This window comes from Rattus norvegicus, chromosome 20 (assembly GCF_021556685.1).
Source record: "Rattus norvegicus strain SHRSP/BbbUtx chromosome 20, alternate assembly SHRSP_T2T, whole genome shotgun sequence".
NCBI classification, from domain to species: Eukaryota; Metazoa; Chordata; class Mammalia; order Rodentia; family Muridae; genus Rattus; species Rattus norvegicus.
The window spans coordinates 47,171,420-47,184,782 of record NC_141553.1 but is presented as its reverse complement, the minus strand read 5'-3'; the positions used below and the strand labels follow the sequence as shown (position 1 = coordinate 47,184,782).

At 42.8% G+C, this 13,363-nt stretch overlaps 1 protein-coding gene across 25 annotated transcripts in view; it reads right to left on the bottom strand.

The window, feature by feature from the left end:
- Cdk19 (cyclin-dependent kinase 19) overlaps positions 1 to 13,363 on the bottom strand; it is a 170,238-nt gene that overhangs the window by 33,478 nt on the left and 123,397 nt on the right. For 24 of the 25 annotated variants that reach the window (XM_087597528.1, XM_087597542.1, XM_087597544.1 and 21 more), the window contains one exon: positions 11,973 to 12,113. The exons of the other annotated variant lie outside the window; for it this stretch is intronic. In XM_087597528.1, coding sequence (XP_087453654.1) covers positions 11,973 to 12,113 — 141 coding nt within the window. The remainder of the gene's footprint in view (positions 1 to 11,972; positions 12,114 to 13,363) is intronic. 25 annotated transcript variants of the gene reach the window in all.

Below are 13,363 nucleotides of genomic sequence, written 5' to 3'. Positions count from 1 at the left end.
TTTGAATCAGTCACTTCACCCTCACACAATACCAGAGAATGTTTGTAACACGGCTCTGCATTGTAAGAAAATCACTGAGATACAAATAGATGGACGGTTCACCTTGGAAGTATTACACTGCATGAAAAAGAAAACTTAGGTGGTCTGCAACATGACAGCATCTCACACAGCTTACACTCAAGCAGAGATAATGCTGTATTTAAGCGTGCAGCGAGATAAACCTGTTTTTAGACTGAAGAATAAGTGTTTCAGAATCCAGGCCATCTAAGTCTTAGGAGAAGGAAGATCCCACCTAGGGAGAAGACATGTCCACTCGGACAGTGGCAGGTTCTTAACGGGTCATGGTGTTTTTATGCTTCTAGCATACGTAAGTTTTGCATGTACATATTATAATGATGGGAACAACCAAGAAAACAAGGAGCAGGGTTAAGGCTGAAAGGCATTGTCTTCAAGGGTTGTAAGCAGTATTTGATACTCGACGGAGAGTGTGCCACCCAGATATCTCAGGGGAAAGCCGTCAAGGCAGAGAAGGAGCAACCTGAGCACCACGTTCCCGGTGAACTACAGGGTATGAAGGACCATGGTGGTTACAAGGCAGAATACAAGGATGGCCGTTATAAAAAAAGGAAGCCAAGGAAGGGCTTGTTTCCTGTTTCAAGAGGTTCCACTTCTTAGCACAAGCTCTTGAGTAACAAAATCTGGATACATTCTTAGCCTGTACTCCCAGAGTAGTTGAGGGCTGCCACAAGATGTGCAGGTGGGCAAGGAGCTTGAGAGAGGGAAGCGGGAAGGGGAGCTGGGAAAGGCTAGAGAAAAGATGAGTACCTAGATACCTAGAGAGCACAGAGCCTCTCTACATGGCTATCAGATGTAAACAAAAAAGATCTCAGGAGATGTGACCAAAATGGATGACTAGGTCATTGGTGGCCCAATAAGAAAGAATATTTTTGTTCAGTTACAAAGCCAGATGTACTAAATACAGCAAGTTAGTGTAAAGAAGGCCAACCCAGGAGAAGGAAGACTCTGAATGACAATCTCTGACTGGCCACGGCGTGTCAATTGTAAGATCATCCTGTTGTTCAAAGCCATTTTGCATACTATTCCCTACAATACTCATAATTCCTAAAGTTTGAGATTTTAAAGCACTTTAAAACTCTAAGATATAAGTGTAACAAAGTCTGTAAGCTGGTGACAACAAATAGCTTCCTAAAAGAAACAGAAACAAAAGGCAGGAACAGGAAGTAGGCCTGCACTACTTAACCTTACCAGCAGGTCCTGTGATCAGGCTACACTGAGAACAGTGCTGGCACCACAATGACACGAGCCTACAGAGAGGAGCAGGAGGCTCTAGACTGTCTTTGTGACAGCATTCTGAACGCCTATGTAAGTTTCTAAGGGCTTCATGTGCTGACAGGAAGGCAGGGCCAGTGGCTGGCATGAACAGGAGCGGCCTACCAACTCTTAGACAATCCACGACAGGAACCCAGAGCTTGAGCAGCATTCACAGGGAAGTCTCCTGAAGTCAGGAACTACAACTACCCAGTCAGTTTTCATCCTTAAAGTGAGACCACCAGCTCTCCCTTCATCCACCAGTAAAATATGTTTAACCCTTCAGAGTATTTTCTCACACTTTTGAAAATAATCAGGGCATAGAGGGCTATGAAACAGGGCTTAGAACAACTCTATCCAGTTCTCAAAATTTTACACGGGCTGGAGAGATAGCTCAGCGGTTAAGAGCACCGGCTACTCTTCCAGAGGTCCTGAGTTCAAGTTCCAGCAACCACATGGTGGCTCACAACCATCTGTAATGAGATCTGATGCCCTCTTCTGCTGTGTCTGAAGACAGCGACAATGTACTCATATATAAAAAAAACAAACAAAAAAACCAAACTAATACAGTTTCGGTCCCCAGCTCCGAAAAAAAGAAAAAAAATTTTTTTACACCAAATTGTGTCTATGAGTATTTAATTTTCAACAGACTAACTTTAACAATTAATATACTTTATTTATATATTAATAAATTAAGAATAAAAAGAATTGAGGTGTTCAATGCCCAAACCTAACACAATCACCACAAACCTAAACAGACAATAAAAGCAAACCAAAATTGTTCTGACCCAGTTTCATCCCAATTAGCACAGACCACGCTTCACCAAAACTCTTCCTCTTACTGTGAACACAAAATGCCAGCTGCGAAAGAAAGTGATACTGCTGGGCTTGCACACTTTAGTTGCCATAGAAACAGCAGAAATGGCAGAAGCTGGATGCCTCAAGTTATCAGCAATAAAATCAAACAGAGAAAAATCAGAGCTACAGGGTTTTAGTTAAATTCTACAATAAAGGCAAGTCATGAAAATGTGCAATAGTGACATGATTATACAGAGCTATTCCTTTAATATTCATATTTCTGCAAAATGTAGTAATTCTTAAACCCACACAGGATACTGTACATGTATTCCTGGTCTGCTTTTCCTTTTATAGGATCAATTATTTCACAGGGTTAAATTTACCTCAGCTAATTGGTCTATCATAAATAGAACAGCCACAGCGATCCACAACCACTGCACTCCATTTGCTTGCTTCCCCTATGTCAGCATATTTGGGAATCTCAGTACGATTCTTAACTGCACCAAAGACCAAACAACGGAAACACAGATAGGGACAGGCATGGAGTTAAGTTGGGTTAGTTTCTCTAACAATGGACAATGCTGGCCTGAGATTAATGCTACAACTATGCTTTTATTTAAAGCCAGTGTGGTACAAGTCCCCTCACTTGATACAGAAGTCAAATCCCAGGACAGTTACTCCTGCACACTGTTCCTCACTGTCCCTGAACAATAAGACTCTGTGCTGCAGAACAGACAACTACCCAAGGGGAAGTGCCGTGCTTTCCTTCCTTGAACAAACACCGCTGTGGTGTGGAGACATTACTCCACCATAATTATCTATACCTAAAACAACTTCATTAATTGATAGTTGAGCATTTAAAAATACAGCAAGGCACAGTGACTAAACCAGTAGTCCCAGTATTTAGGAAGTGGAAGCAAGAGGATCAGGGTTTAAAGTCTTCCCTGATTACTTAGCAAATTCAAAACCTAGAAAAGTGGAGCCAACCTCAAAAAGATAAACGTTGACTGCTGGACATGGAGGAGTGCTCCCTTAACACCAGCACTTGGGAAGCAGAGGCAAACAGAACTCTATGAATTCCAGGATAGCTGAGGCTACCTCAAAACAAAGCAAAACAGACAGACAGACAGAGACAGACAGAAACCAGAGGGCGAGGCATCGGATGAAGAGGGATAGAAAAGATAGACAGAGGTGAGGCATGCAGAGTCCAGTGTGATTTCAGGTTCCAGACATTAGAGAACAGACCTACCATATGCTAGTTGCTAAGGGACAAAATATGAACAACTGGGGTTGGGGATTTAGCTCAGTGGTAGAGCGCTTGCCTAGGAAGCACAAGGCCCTGGGTTCGGTCCCCAGCTCCGAAAAAAAGAACAACAACAACAAAAAAATATGAACAACTAAGTTCCCAACGGTGAACACTCACAATCCACCTGGTTATGGGGTTAGGCAAAGAGTGTCTTTTGATGGGTAATATCCCATTTTAATAGAAGTCTCAGGAAATGAACACCCTAAAATATACTGAGACTATTTCCAAATATGTTTTTTAAAAATTGGATTTTATTCCGGGGTTCCAAAAATCACATATACACTAATGATTCCCAACAATAGCACATGTGTACCTTCACAAGTAGCACAAACTCCATTCACCCAAGATTAATTCCCCTTGTCCCTAACAAAGCTCTTTCCTGAGATTCCTTGGTCAACTAAAGCAGAAGTCTGACCTGGATCCTGTCCTTAGGCCTTGGACTCGTCATTGCTCCTCAGCTTCTTAGGGACTAGCTATTCACCTCGGCCTTGCCCCCTCTCTATTCTCATCAGCTTGCCTCAGGGCTGCACACTTTCTCACCGGCTGACTACAACTTGACAGAGTTGCTGCTGCCCATGAGCCTTAAATCAGCTCCACAACTCTGAGCCATCTCTCTTAAAAACTTGACTGGCCCAGGAAAAACCACATTTTATACAGAACAATTAGGATCCGCCATAACTGGCCTTCCTTGCTTTTCTACCTTTCTTCTTTTCCAGTAATACCAGCTTCTTAGCCTACATTTTTATTGGTGCCATTTCCTCTGCCTGAGATGCTCCTAGACCCACTGCTTTCACCATATGAATTATTTCTAGTGTTCCAAGGCCCTCATTCCAGCTGCTTAGGCTCTACTGGGCGCAAGGGAGAGAATGTGAGTATTAGGAATGAGGCCCTTGGCTAGGTAAGAGTTCTCTGTGAACTCCACCCCTGGCCCTATAGTTTCTTTTAAAGCGTTTTGTTTTAGACCACCTCTGTATAAATTTCCCTACAGTGGACCCAGTGAGGGAAGAAGTTGTGTTTTATAAATCCTCTCAGTGCTCAGTACTGTGTCTAGCACATATGAGGCACATTGCAGGGCAAAGGCTTCTCTACCCAGAGCTCCTAGCCATCATGTAAAATGTGTTTATAGCGTACCTGTGAGCACGAAAGCCTTCCCAGTTCGTGTCCACGGCTGACGTAAGTAGCTGTGTGTAAATAACAAACAACCTGCAATTCTAAGTACATGACTAGCTTCATTTACCTTACAACCAGGCTGCTCTTAACTGTAATACAGCAGTTATGTTAATCCGACCTTGGTACTCACATTAAACAATGCCTGCCAACCTGGCACTGCCAACATTTAACAATGCACGTCTTTGTCTGTCTTTCAGAAGTAGTCGTAGGCCTGAACAACAAACACATGGTTTTCTCTTCTCTAACAAGAACCAAAAAGCAACATCATGAAAAAAGCCCAGTGCGACAGAAGCGACAGAAGCCATGTGCCTGGCAGGCTATTCACTCCCTGCCCTCCAAAGTCCTGAGGGGAACCAAACTCCACTGAACACCGTGTCAGCACAGGAGTAAGGCTGCACAGCATTCAGATTCAGCACAAAGAAGGACACCACACAGAAGCAACGACAGAAAAGTTTTCTCTTTACATCTTTCACTCTCAAAGAAAATTAACTTAGAAAAACAATGTCCCTGTTCCAGGGTTCACCACAGCCCGATCTATAGCCATGCTTCTTCCTTTTACTTTTTTATTTAGTTTAATTTTTATGTGTGTGTTTTCTTTATTCTTACTACACAAAGAAAGGAAGAGTATCAGGGAACGATGGGCTAACTGCGCTCTCTTGCCTAACTGAACACTCAGGCCCAGCTGAGAATGCAAACTCCAAAGACAGTGCTGGGAAAGCCAGAGCACTGGAGTCTCTAGGTATACTGCCTCTACAAGTCTTCTGCTCAAATGTACACGCAGAGGACTGTTTGTTCCCCTAAAAGAGCCATCACACAAGACCTGGAGAAAGCCAAGTGTCAGTCTTACATGAGAGATCTCGACATGCTCAGTAAGAGACCTAAACACTGCCAGAGGTTTGTGACTGCCCAGGTAACCATTTATCACAACTTATCAACTTGTAATTAAAACAGAAATAGTGTTTTATATAAATTTTGCCACCAAGATTGAATAGCTAATTCAGTCTTAATGTCACCAAAGCCTGTCTGTGGCCTTCGGTTTTGTCTGCTTTTTTTTTTTTTTTGTAGTTATTTTTATTTTTTATGTGGCCTTGTGTATGTTGCAAATGGGCACAGGTACACCACCTTGGTTAACACCCCCCTCCTCTGATCTTCCTTAGGGTTTCTTTTTTTTTTTCCTTTTCTTTTCTTTTTTTCGGAGCTGGGGACCGAACCCAGGGCCTAGCAAGCGCTCTACCACTGAGCTAAATCCCCAACCCCTTCCTTAGGGTTTCTATTACCTAGATATACACCATTGCTACAAACAACTTGTAACTTGTCATGCTCTGTCACTAAGGGCAGTCTGAGCAGGAACTCAAAGCAGGAAGCTGGAAATAAGAACTGGAACAGAGGTTATGGAAGAATGTTACTTCCTGGCTTGTTCCCTTCAGCCTGCTCAGCTTGCTTTCTTAGAGCATGCAGGGTTACCTGCCCAAGATTGGCACGGTACCACTGAGCTGGGCCCTCCCACATCAATCAGCAATTAAATAAATGCCCAACAGGCTTGCCTACAGCCCTGTCTTTTGGAGGCATTCTCTCTACTGAGACTCCCACTTCTCAGATGACTCTATCTTGAGTCAAGCTGCCTGGCCAGCACACGTGTCATTTGGGTGCTAGGAACTCAACCTGGTCCTCTTCACGTGCAGCATACACTCAACCTGAACCATCCCTTGAGCACCTCCTTTGCACTTTTAAACAAATACAAACTCAGCTCATTAATGCATATATAAACACCAACTACTCAGAATGCAAGTTGAGCTTGTAGGACGGACAAGCACAAACACTCTCTAGAAGAGAAGAGCCAGGGCAGGCCCAAGCATTCATTCCCGCCCGCTGTCGTCACTCAGTAAGACCTAGAGCTCCAACATATGACAAAGACACGTGCTCCACTGTGTTCATAGCAGCCTTGTTTATAACAGCCAGAAGCTGGATGCCCTTCAACAGAGGAATGGACACAGACAATGTGGTACATCTACACAATGGAATATTACTCAGCTATCAAAAGTAATGACTTCATGAAATTCATAGGCAAATGGTTGGAACTGGAAAAAAATATCATCCTGAGTGAGGTAACCCAATCACAGAAAAACACACCTGGTATGCACTCATTGATAAGTGGCTATTAGCCCAAATGCTTGAATTACCCTAGATGCACAGAACACATGAAACTCAAGAAGGAAGTCCAAAATGCAGATGCTTCACTCCTTCTTTAAAAGGGGAACAAGAATACCCTTGGGAGGGAATAGGGAAGCAAAGTTTAGAACAGAGGCAGAAGGAACACCCATTCAGAGCCTGCCCCACATGTGGCCCATACATATACAGCCACTCAATTAGACAAGATGGATGAAGCAAAGAGGTGCAGGCCGACAGGAGCCGGATGTAGATCTCTCCTGAGAGACACAGCCAGAATACAGCAAATACAGAGGCGAATGCCAGCAGCAAACCACTGAACTGAGAACGGGGACCCCCGTTGAAGGAATCAGAGAAAGGACTGGAAGAGCTTGAAGGGGCTCGAGACCCCATATGTACAACAATGCCAAGCAACCAGAGCTTCCAGGGACTAAGCCACTACCTAAAGACTATACATGGACTGACCCTGGACTCTGACCTCATAGGTAGCAATGAATATCCTAGTAAGAGCACCAGTGGAAGGGGAAGCCCTGGGTCCTGCTAAGACTGAACCCCCAGTGAACTAGACTGTTGGGGGGAGGGCAGTAATGGGGGGAGGATGGGGAGGGGAACACCCATATAGGAGGGGAGGGGGAGGGGTTAAGGGGATTTTGGCCCAGAAACCGGGAAAGGGAATAAAAATCGAAATGTAAATAAGAAATACTCAAGTTAATAAAGATTAAAAAAAAAAAAAAAAGACTGAGAGCTAGCTCATCAGGTGCTGTGGTGCTGGGATGTGAGTGGGAAGCCGGTCTGACTACAGGTCACACAGGCCACTGATCCAGCAGCAATGCTCTGAGACTAGCATCAGTGAAGCTTCTCAGGAGCCACTCAGCCAGCCGCCCCCGTCTCTGCTGAAGAACTGAAGTGTCTTATACTCTGAAGACATGTCTTCATGACAGAGCACAGGACAGAATCAGTGAGGCATGAACTCTGCTCTAGGAAGCTCACCATTGTGAGAAGCCTACCAACGACATGCTGGCCTTCCTCCAAGGCCACAGCACAACCCATGAACACAAGTCACCCTGCATTCCATCATCTTACTCTGTGCTCGTCCTGCTGTAAAATTAAAATAGAGCTTTCTGTCTGTGTACAGGTTTCAAATATTTATAGACTTATGTCTCTCCACTGTCTCTCAGCCAAGAGAAATACATTTAGTTCTTTCTCCTTTCCTTTTAAAGTCAATTCCTCAATTCAAATAATCTTTTTAGTGCTTTTTAAAATTCTCTGCTTTTGTATTACATTCTAGGATCTAAATCATGTAACTGAAATATTGTTCCAGATATGAAAAAAAACAGTTAAAAATCATTTTGAGGGGGCTGGGGATTTAGCTCAGTGGTAGAGCGCTTACCTAGGAAACGCAAGGCCCTGGGTTCGGTTCCCAGCTCCGAAAAAAAGAACCAAAAAAAAAAAATCATTTTGAGGATTAATGATTCTGTATATGAACTCTAGAATCTTAGCTTTTAGCTACACTCAATTTCCTTTCATTATATTATCAAGCTGCAAGTTACTATTTTTTCTAGTACTATACTTCCATGATTTTCCAGGTTTCTCCTATGAAATAATGAGCAAGGCGCAGTGAGTAAAAGACACAGTTGTGCCTCACAGATGGTCTAAAGCAATGGGAAACGAAGCAGTTAAAAGCCTTCCAGGTCTCATACAACAGCTCTGGTCTTCAGCCCACAACAATACATTTCAAGGATCTCCATCTCCTTTTAATAGCGCATGCTTATGTTACGTGCATTAATGTTTCCACTGAGGACAGACACTCTTACGTTACATGTGTTAATGTTTCCACTGAGGACGTGTAAATGTATGGGCTAAACATTCCAGTCCTGAAAACGCTTGGGCAAAAGCAGGCCAGTGTGCTCCAGATACCAGGATCCTAGCCAGTGGAAAGGACTGGGGAGACTGTCCCAATTTCATTAGAATTACTTACAAATCATGGAAAGCTACAGTAACCGTGTGGACAAATACAAACAAGCACTGTGAGAGGCCAGAGCCTCTCTCATCATATATTTAAACCCTATGCTCACCCTATGGACACAAAGCATTGTGTCCATTCTTTTGGTCACAAAGTTTCGGGACCTTAACCCAACCCTCCCGACTCCAGAACCAGCTGCAACCCAAATATTTTTGTTTTGCTTTACACTATACCATTAGTTCCTCCTTGAGCCAGACAGAATCCATGTCCTTTCTGAGATAGTCCAAGTGCCTTCTCACCTTAGAATTTCTTATTGGAATGTTTATATCCAACACCCCTTCCCTTGCTGAGTTTTAAATTCTGTGTCAGAGTCCAGCTCCACTTCTGCCTCCTCCCTGAGCATCGCCTCCTCCGCACACAGTGCTTTCCTTGGCATGAATGGGCAGCGCCGAGACTGTACCTCTGAGGACCTATGCTAAAGCTGTCGCTGCACAGGGAGGTCACGGTGCCCCTCTTAGTTACCACCTCCTTGAGACGGTCTCTGATGCAGGTGCATGTGGAGCACTCCCATTTCTCTTTCTTTTACACAAAACTAATAAAAGTTCATGGAGGACAGTGTCTCAAATTCTGCCATTTCTACAGTATTTACTGTATACAACACGGATCCAAAGCCTGCCTTCTAAGAGAGTTACAGTCTGGAGATGATCCAAGACAGTGGTCCTCGACCTTCCTAATGCTTCAACCCTCTCATGCAGCTCCTCATGGTGTAGTGACCCCAACCATAAAATCATTTTTGTAGCTACGTCACAACTATAGCTTTGCTGTTATGAATTATAATATAAATATGTTTTCTGACGGTCTTACACAACCCCTGTGAAAGGGTGTTCAGCCCACAAAGGGGTTGCATCCCACAGGTTTAGAACCACTAATCTAAGACATCTATATGATAAAACAAATATCATAAAAGAATACACACAAAATATAACAAAATGAATAACAGATTATTTCATCTCAAAGTTGAGATAGATTATGTAAGCTTAATTTTTTAATTTATTTTGTTTTATCATATGTATTCACACTTTTTACTATGTGCACCCCATGCATGCTTGGTGCCCGTGGAGGCCGGAAGACAGCATCAGAGCCCCTGGGACTGGAGTTGTAGACAGTGGTGAGCTGCCTGTGGGTGCTGGCAATCAACCAGGTCCTTGGCAAGAGCAGCCAAGTCAGTGCTTAACTGCTGAGCCATCTCCAGCACCAGGCTTTAAATATTTCTGCTGAGCCTTGAAAGACAAGTACCTCTGAGTATAGAGACAGGGGCAAGAATAGGAAGACCAGGAAATGCAAGCCATTAAGGCAAGAGACATGAGGACAACACAGGAACGACCAATAGTAAACGGCTGTAGGGTGTGTCTAAGTCATCAGAGCTATACTCAGTAAGATCCTGAACAGCAGACTAGAAACTCCGAACTGCATGAGAGGCTAAGAAATGGTCACTACGTCTCATGGAAAAAGAGTTAATGTGGAGCTGGGGATTTAGCTCAGTGGTAGAGCGCTTACCTAGGAAGCGCAAGGCCCTGGGTTCGGTCCCCAGCTCCGAAAAAAAAAGAACCAAAAAAAAAAAAAAAAAAAAAAAAAGAGTTAATGTAGTAGACACATGCAGAAGCCAGTACCATGATAAAAGACAGATGTAATAAGGGCCTGAACAAGGAAGGGTACAGGGGATAAACATGACAATGCCATGTTCTAGACGTGAACTACAAAAAGGTCAAAAGTCTGGATGCTAAGAGGCAGCTAGTGCCATAACCAAGAGCAAGGACACTGAAGTAGACAGCAAATAAACAAGAACATGGAGTCCTTGCCAATACTCATCAGTGTCCACAGACGTTATAAAACAATTCTGCTTAGAACAAAACAGTAATTCTGAAAACACTCAATAAGAGATTCTCACTCATGATTCAAATGTGACTGGACACTTGAAAATATGAGCTCTACACGCTGTCTGTGTGGTCACTCCAGAACAACATCAAGTGCCGCCGTGATGCTTTCAAACATGGTTCTTTACTCGTGACAAACACAGGACTGGAGCGCCAGGAGACTTAGAGATCCCTATGATTTTTTAAAATGCTAACTAAATGAAGGACTAATCTGTGGTCACTACCATTCCATCACAATTCAACTCCAATGCCACAACAAGAGGTGGTCAGGGCAGATTCCAGGCCTGGAGACGAGGTGCCCAGGGGCACTAACGCCTTCTCTTCCTGCACTCATTCTTCTCCGCAGCAAACCACTCTCCTCAGCTACTGAGGCTGGAGCTACCTCAACCAAGCCTGTCACTTCTAGATCTGAACTCACAAAAGCCTGAAAAGACAAAGTCTTATAACACTATGTGGGGAAGATGATATCTGCAACGATAACGGCACGGGGATCACCAGTGCCCTACACCCTTATGTCTGTAATAAATCAAAATAGTCTAACCTGGAAATGAAGTTTACACTAGGAAATGTGTTATACCAAAGCAAAATAAGAGCAGGCGTTTGCATTGTGGAGAATTTGCCTAATTAGTATGTCCTAGCTATTAAACCCGTTTATTTACTATTAAGCAATATTGATAACATTCTTTTCACTAGAGGTACTATCATTATTTAAGTCTAAGGGGATGAAAAATTAGAACTCAACTTCATTATTAGTGCTTTTATTATAAAGAAGAAAGTTGAAGCAAAATCCACCGGCTTTCCATCTTGACCTAGCATTAAAATTACACACTACTAATATTAAAAATCACACTGACAGTTTAAAGCCATGTATTGATTTAATAGAGACCGAACGGTTAGAGATAATCTAGTTGGTTAGGTTTTTGATTACTTGAGACAGGGCCTTGCTAAGTAGCTCGGGCTGGCTGTAAACTCCCTCACTGAGTACTGGGGTGACAGGTGTGCACTACTGCACTCTGTAAGGCGTAAAGGGGAAGGAGGAGGGGAGACAAGGACTAAGGGAGAAGGCAAACCTAGGCTGTCCTTGGACTCGTGGCAATCCTCCTACCTCAGTTTCTCAAGTGCTGAGGCTATACCCAGGAGACACCACTTCGTCAGCTCCCAGTCTTTTGATTGTAGGTTATCCCTCCTTTTGCATGTATTAACAGGTTTTTCTTAGCTAATGTTCTATTATAATTGTATCAAAATGACTGATTCTGTTAGGTTTGAGGAAGAAAAGATGTGTGATGAATTCAACCAACATGCTTACCAGGTCCCTGTGGAGCACCCAGTTTGCGTGGAGGTAATGGATACCATCGAGGATCTGGTACAGCAGCGACTTAACCATGGATCTTGGTAACTGCATGGGCTTTTTATTTGCTTTTGATGCACGGTGAAACTTAATAATATGCTAAAAATTAGAAAATAAAACATACTGTAATACTATAGTCTGCTCATATCTCCACTCAAACCCCACCAAAATCAAAACTGAAATGAACACTCTGTATTACCTTTTAAAGTTAATGACACAAAAATTTCTGAATAAGGTTGTCCAAAAATGTATTTTGGGATGAATGTTAATTTGGGTCTATAATCAGACTTAATGAAAACATTAAGAATTTTCACTAAACCACCTCAAAATGGGGAAAGGGTGGATATTCAAATGCCTGTCTAAGAGCAGTGATATCCGAGTGGGTGGAGGAGAACGGCAAACTGTTACACAAAGTCAGTAAGCTTAGCTAATGTCGCTAACAGTAGGTCTCTATGCATTGCAGGGAAAACACCACGTCCTTGAGGCTCAGATGCCCCTAGAGGTTCGTATCATATGAAGAACAGTACAAAGGAAAGTAAGAACCACACCACATCTTCACATTTTACAATACATCTGGAATGTGGGTTATAAGATACTGAAATGCAAGGGAGGAAAATGCTACTGGTCACATCAAAGTCCCAGCCTATACCTGCACTCAAATCCTGCCCAGGGCCTATGAAGAACAGCCAGCACCTGACCCACCCTGAGTCACAGCCTCAGCCCCTATACTCCCGTTTAAAGTGAGCTAAACACGTTATCAAGGAAGCTTTGTAGAAATAAAGCAGGGTTAAGAAAAATGAGAAAAGCACTTTTGTTTTGGGATAGGGCCTCAAGTTAGTCCAGAATTCAAACTCATTTTATATATATATAGGTGACCCTCAATTCTTGATTCTCTTATATCCACGTCTCAAGTACTTAGATTACAAGTATGCATTACCATGATGAACAAAATAATTTTTATGAAAAAATTATATTTTATTTATGTGTTTTGTGTGCGTGTGTGTGTAAGTGTGTATGTTTCCATTTGTGTGTACACATGCATGGACTACCAAGCACACATGGAGATCAGAGACGACTCACAGTAACTGGCTCTCTAATGAACTTTCAAAGTTCATTCAAGACCTTACAGGCCTGTTCTATTCTTATTCAGATCTTTTTATTTATATAAAAGGCAAACTACAACATATGGAACCAAATTTATCTACAATTTAACTGTCAAATTTGGTTTTTTTTAGTAGTTTTAGAGACAAAAATGTTTAAAATGCTTCAGTTAGGAATTGGCTTTCTCCCCCTTCTTTTATGTATTGATAAGGCATTCTAAAAACTATATCCGGGGCTGGAGAGGTGGC